General features: G+C 46.4%; 1 protein-coding gene across 2 annotated transcripts in view; it reads right to left on the bottom strand.

Moving 5' to 3' along the window:
• LOC102494001 (actin-85C) overlaps positions 1-6887 on the bottom strand; it is a 58443-nt gene that overhangs the window by 22002 nt on the left and 29554 nt on the right. For both annotated transcript variants that reach the window (XM_027774454.1, XM_027774451.1), the window contains exon 8: positions 2482-2610. In XM_027774454.1, coding sequence (XP_027630255.1) covers positions 2482-2610 — 129 coding nt within the window. The remainder of the gene's footprint in view (positions 1-2481; positions 2611-6887) is intronic.

Below are 6887 nucleotides of genomic sequence, written 5' to 3'. Positions count from 1 at the left end.
GGCATTCACCATGGCTCTATCACAAACCAGGTCCATGCTCTGGAGCCTGTTTTCCCGTCTTTAAAATGGAAAATAGTCCCAACCTCATAAAGACTGTGAGGATTAAATGACATGACATTGCAAAAAGCCTGGTGCACTCAGTTGCCGGGCTGCCGTAACAAAGCACCACAGGCTGGGTGACTGAAGTCCAAAATCGAAGTGTCCCAGAGTTGTACCTTGTGAGGCCTCTCTTCTTGGTTGTCCCTGTGTGTGTCTATGTCCTAATCTCCTGTTCTTATAAGGACACCAATCATGTGGTATCGAGGCCCACTTATGTGACCTTGTCTTGACTTGATCACCTCTTTCAAGGCCCTGTCTCCAAACACAGTCACATTCTGAAGCACTGGAGGTTAGGACTTCAACATAAAAATTTGGGGGGCATGATTCAGCCAGTAAAGCCTAATGTATACTTGCACACAGGAGATGATCAATAAACAGTGGTTACTTACTACGGAAGTTGTTCCTAGCTACCCCAGGCAGGGAAGGCTCCATAAAGAACCAAAGAAAGAAACAAGGGTGAGCTCCCTAGAGAAAGTCAGGGTAGGGAGGGCCTCAGGTGAGCAGGCATAACGACATCGATGCCTGAAGCAACACGGCACCCATGAAACAGCAGAGTCATGTGAGGGGTTTGTGCCTTAGATGGGCAGACACCAACAGACTGAGCCGGGGGGAGTGACACTGCAGACATATCCATTAGAAGAGCCACCAGCAGGCAGGGTGGGATGAATTACAGTGATGAGGATAGAAGGGGGGGCTCAGAGGAGGATCATTGCAATGGTGTTGGCATTCAGGAAAGAGCTTGAATCCAAGAGCCAGAACCAGTTGAAGAAACACAAGAAACAGCTCAGGGCTCAGTCAGGCAGCATGAGCCACCCCCGTAAGCTGGGGGCTGAGCACTCCAGAGACCTGTCTACACTACTTTACTTTCTAAACTCCCTGCCACACTCCCTGCCAGAGCCAGGACCAACCCCTTGGCTGTGTAGACATAAACGATATCTATGAGTGACCCTCCCATTGCCAAACTTCAGTGCCCCTTCCCTCTTGGAATTCCTGTCTCGTGTGACCTTTCCCACAAGGAACCAGAACTGGCTTTATGAACAATAGAATATGACAAAAGTGGTCATTTGACTTCCAGGGCTATATAATAAAGGTATTATAGCCTCCAACTCAGCCTCTTCAATTGTCATTCTGGGGAGGCCAACTGCTGTGCTGTGAGGCCATTCACACAGCCCTATTGCAAGACCCATATGAAGAGCAACCACCTGCCAGTCACCTGAGAGGGCCTCCTTGGAAATGGCATCTCCACCCATCAGGCCTGTGGATGACACCGCCCCAACTGACATCTGACTATACCCTCATGAGACCCCAGCCAGAATCGCCCAAGGAAGCCACTCTCAAATTCACAAGTCAGCATCCCTGCAGGAAGTCCTAGGTGAGGTGACCACCACAGCTCTGAGACTCTACGTTAGGGCCGGTTTGTTATGCAGCATTAGATCACTGTTAGGTTGAACTGTGTCCCCCCATATTCTTATGTTGAAGTCCTATCCCTACCACCCACGTGCCTCAGAGCATGATCATATTTGAAAATAGGATTGTTGCAGATATAATCAGTTAAGTCAAGGGGAGGTCATGCTAGAGTAGGACAGATCCTTAACCCAGTGACTTGTGTCCTTGTGTTCGGGCATAGATACAGACACCTACAGGAATGATGCTATGTGGGCATGAAAGCGGATATGGGGTGATGCTTCTACTAGTCAAGAAACACCAAGGATTGCCAACAACTCTCTGAAGTTTAGGGAAGAGCCTGGAACCAGTCTAGGACTAGCGGCTGACACCTGATCTCAGACTTCTGGCCTCCAAAACTATAAGGCAATTTCTATTGTTTGACCAGCCCAGTGTGATATTTTGTTACAACAGCCCCAGGACACCAATACTATAATTAATATCCATTCTGAGGTGATGTACAACCTTCTCAAACATATAGAGGCCCTGGGCAGAACCGTCTGTTACTTAAAGAGAGAGATTCAAATTCACTATATTATCACGTCTATGTAGAACTGAGAACTTTTTATCCATCGTCCCCTTTAATGCTCACAACACTATACATGGTAAGAACAAGTATGCCCCTGGTTACAGATAAGGAAACTGAAGCCCTGAGAGGCCCCATTACTTGAACCAAATGACATTGATAAAAAGCAGTGGAGGGCCAGCAGGTGTCATGGTGGTTGAGCCACTGGATTCCCACATGGGCACGGTCCAAGTCCCAGACTAGGCAGCTTGAAAATCACAACAAATAAATACATAAATAAATGTTTGAAAAGAAAAAGAAGAAATGGAAACAGAATTCAAACTTGGATTTCAAAGCCTGACAATAGATGCATCCCTAACATCAGACGAGAGACCCAGAGAACAAGGCCCACCCCACCAGAAGCTGCAGCCCACCTTTTCCATGTTGTCCCAGTTAGTGATGGTGGCCCGAGAGATGGGGTGTTGCAAGTTGAGCTTCCATCGCTTTTCCTGAGCCTCACCTCCAATGAACCAGTCTTCCTTCTCCATTCCTTCCAACACAGTCTGTGAAACACAGGCCAGGACAGATCAGCTTTTCCATGCTGGGGGCTGGACTCACCTGCACTTGGCTTTCATTTGCTGACTACAATGAGCAGTGATGGGGAGGCCTTTGGGGAGGACCTGTTGGGAGAGTGTCCCGACCCGGGCGGACTGCCGAACCGGTTTCCTGAGTGAAGGAGTGAGAGCCGGGACAAGCGGCTTAGTGTTACAGCACAGAGACGACACAGTGTCTTCAGTGTCATCCGTCTATTGTGGGCAGCACGGTACAGCACGGAGACGCTACAGTGTTACAACTCTTAAGGGTCGCGTCGTCTATTGGAGATGACGTAGTGTCACAGCTCTTCAGGCTAGTCTGGAGACGATGTAGTGTTACAACTCTTCAGGGTCTTCAAGGTCTCTGGAAACTGCGCGGTGTTTCAGCTCTTTAGGCTCTCCTGGTGGTCGTCTGGCTACTGGGGGCCAGGCATCGTGGTTATATACACGCTGGTGGATTATAAACGGTGGGTCGTGATTGGTTGTAAACGGTGGGCCGTGATTGGTTGCAAACGGTGGGCCGTGACTGGTTGTAAACAGTGCGCTGTGATTGGTTGTAAATGGTGAGTTATGATTGGTTGCTTTTGGACCAATCATGAGGTGCCGGATATGCAAATCTGAGAGATTCTAGTGGCCAATCAGAGCAAGGTTTCGAAGGTCAGGTTTTTTTAAGGTAACCAATCATGGCAATTGTTTGCTCTCTGAGAAACCTGGGCAGACTCGCTGGTGCGCAGCCTCCCAAGGAGAGTCTCCAAGTCATAGTGTTGGCATCTGTGACCTTCTCAAACCATGTGCGCTATTTCGGAAATGGTCACAAAGAGGTTTTAGCAAATTACCTGAGAGATAAAATGCTCCTGAGGAATCTTTGCTGGGACACTCATCTTGCCTGTTTGTAGATGAGAAAACTGGGATCAATAAAAGAAGCGGTTGAGGAAGGAAAGGTGTGAGGGAGAGGCGCCATCTTCCACTTTTGCTTTAGAAGGTTGACCAGAAAAGGGTCTGCGATGCAATTCAGTTTCTGTTATTTTTTTTTGGAAGATGAACCTAGCTACTCTCATGGCAGATTAAACTTTTCATCCCATCATTCTGAGGGGATTTACCAGTTGGCCATGGTGTTGATCTGGGCCCACTGAAAGCAGACACTACGACAAGATGAAAGGTGCAAGGATTTTATTAGGTTACACACCTGCATGAGAGAACATGAGATGGGAGTCAGTTAAGGGTAGGAGAGACACCAGACTGTCGTTCAAGTCTGGATCTGGGTGCAGGAGAGAAGGGACCACCATGCAGTCTCAGGAAGCTTTGGCAAGGTCACTGGGGAGCTCTTGAGCCAAGCTCATTCACCAGAGGCATTCTAGGTCTCCCCGAATGGGCCTGTCTTCGTGTCCCTGCCATGCTAAGTTGTTGACTTGGAGCAGCCTGTGTGTAGCATGGCCTTATGCAACAGTTCCATGGTGCAATGAAGCAGTGGTACAATAGTGCAGTGGTACTGAGGTACAGCAGTGCCACAGTGCAGCAGTACGATGATGTGGTGATGCAATGGTACGATGCTGCAGTAATGCTGCTGCAATGGTGCAGCAGTGCAGTGGTGCAGTGGTGTCACAGTGCAATGATGCAGTGATACAGTACAGAAATGATGCATGCCACAATAGTGTCATAATGAGATGACACAGTGGTTTAGTGGTACTACTGTGCGAAAGTGCCATGCTGTGCTGGTGCACTGGCACAGGGTGCAAGGGTGCAATAGCACATATAGTGGTGCGCTGTGCACTGATGCAGCAGTGCAGTGATGTTATCACTTGCTGAGTGAAGCTAGTCAGGGCCTGTTGGGAGGGCCTGCAAGTCACAGTGCTGGCATCTGTGGATTTTGAGCAAGTGGATTTTGAGCAAGACCCACTTTCAAAGCTTCCACATCTCACCTGCCCAGAACTTGTTTTTCCTATTTTTAAAATTTATTATTATTATTTATACATTTAATCACTATACATAATTTAGCTTGTAAAGAGACTTTACCCAATATGAAACACACCTCAGAGCAGTCCAGTTGAGAATACTGGACACGTTATCATCAACAGGTAATAAACCATTGCTATGTCCCACAAATGTCTTATCTCTCTATTGTTTCTCCCTAATTTCCTTCCCTACGCTTACTTACCCTATCCCCTAACCTTAAACCTCACCCCTCCCCCCCCCCCCTTCCACACTGTCTCCAGTGTCCATAACTATTTTCTGTGCTTTTATGTCCTCCAATATTTCAGTCTCTACCATAGAGTGTGGACAGCCAGCATATATTAAGTGGAGACATACAATGTCTCTTTTTCTCAATGGTTTGAGAAGGTCACAGATGCCAGCACTGTGACTTGCAGGCCTTCCCAACAGGCCCTGACTTGCTTCACTCAGCAATAAACTTTCCATATTTGTTGACTTTCTGGCAAATGCCAGGGTCTTGTTGGTTTTTATGGCTGAATAGTATTCCATAGAGTATGTGTGCCACACTTTTTCAATCCATTCATTTGTGGACATTTGGGTTGGTTCCATGTCTTAGCAATCATTAATAATGTTGCAATAAACAATGATGTGCAAGCACTTTTCCCGAGTATTCTTCTACCCTTTGGGTAGATACCCAGGAGAAGAATTACTGGATCATATGGTAGTTCTATTTGTGGAACCTCCTTATTGTTTTCCACAGTGGCTGGACCAATTTACATTCCCAATAGTGTAGGAGAGTTCTCCTTTCACCACTTCCCCACAAGCACTTATCATTTTTATTTTTTTAATCTTCGCCATTCTAACTGGGGCTAGGTGCTATCTCATTGTAGTTTTGAGCTTCATCTCCCTTATGATGAGGGATGTTGAGCATTTTTTCATACGATTTTTGCCTGTTCATATGTCTTCCTTTGAGAGGTGTTTATTCATCTCATTTTTTCCATCTTTTAACTGGGTTGATCATTTTTTTTCTCAAGCCACTTGAGTTTCCTGTATATTCTGGCTATCAGTCCTTTGTCTGAGGCATAGTTTACAAAAATATCCTCCCATTCCAAGAGTTGTTAATTCAAACTAATCACTGTGTCTTTTGCTGTGCAAAAACTTCTTCATGTGATGTAATCCCATTTGTGTAGTTTTGGGATTATTGCCTTGCTTTGGGGGTCTTACTTAAGAAGTCTTTGCCTACTCCAAAGTCTCCCAGAGTTTCCCCAGTGTTTTCCACCAATAGTTTTACAGTTTGAGGTCTTAAGTTTAGATCTTTGATTCACTTTGTGTTAGTTTTCGTTAATGGTGAGAGATAGGGGTCCAGGTTCACCTTTCTGCCTGTTTTTCCAGCACCATTTGCTAAAGAGATTTTCCTTTTCCTATTGGATTGACTGGATTTTTCGGAAAAATCAGTTGGCTGTATGTTCGGGAATTTATTTCTGGGGGTCTCTATTCTGTCCCATTGGTGCACATATCTGTTTTTGTGCCAATATCATGCTGTTTATTATCACCACTTCGTAATAAATTTTGGGGGTCAAGGAGTGAGGTGCTGCCTACTCCACTCTTCTTGTGTAGGATTGCTTTGGCAATAAGGGATCACCTGCCTAGAACTTTCACATCTCAGGAATTTGTCTTTTGGGCAGAAGGATTGAACATGGAGTGAGAATTACTAGCTATGAAACCATGGGCAAGGTGCTTGCCTTCCCTGAGCCTCCAAGTCCTTCTCTACAGAATGTGAGCAATAGCGTCTATTTCTTCTACCTTGCCACAGTGCTCCTGGGAATCCAGTCAGATAACACCACCGATAGGAATGATGGGAAAGCATTTTATAAATTGAAAGGACATAATGATATGGAGGATTGTCAATGTGGCTGCCTCCGCCAACATTTTTTTTTCAGTTGACCCATGTGTAAGTGTGTGCAGGTGGGAGGAAAAAAGACAATATGAGGGCATAGACGAGTCACCCTATCCAGGTCGGAAGTTGTTTGAGAGAATGAGATGGACCATTTTCAGTGTTGCCAAGAGGCCTGAGGGCCAGAGTGGCTGCTCTGCTTACAACGGACCAGGGGACTTGGGTACAGACTTTTTCTTGCCTCTCTGTTCCCATGAGTGGCCTCATTGCCATCTTGGCTGCTAGACCAAAAGCCCTGGTGAGAGTGGGCATGGAGAAGCCAAGGAATGCCCTGGATGACCATGCCTGTGCAGCTTTGACTTGGGAAGTTCAGAAAGGGCACGACATCAAGTGTGTGGGAGGAGGCCATGGAGCTAGAGTCTAG

This window comes from Tupaia chinensis, unplaced genomic scaffold (assembly GCF_000334495.1).
Source record: "Tupaia chinensis unplaced genomic scaffold, TupChi_1.0 Scaffold000047_1, whole genome shotgun sequence".
NCBI lineage: Eukaryota > Metazoa > Chordata > Mammalia > Scandentia > Tupaiidae > Tupaia > Tupaia belangeri.
The sequence above is the reverse complement of the archived record's forward strand: the minus strand, read 5'-3'. Positions and strand labels throughout refer to the sequence as shown.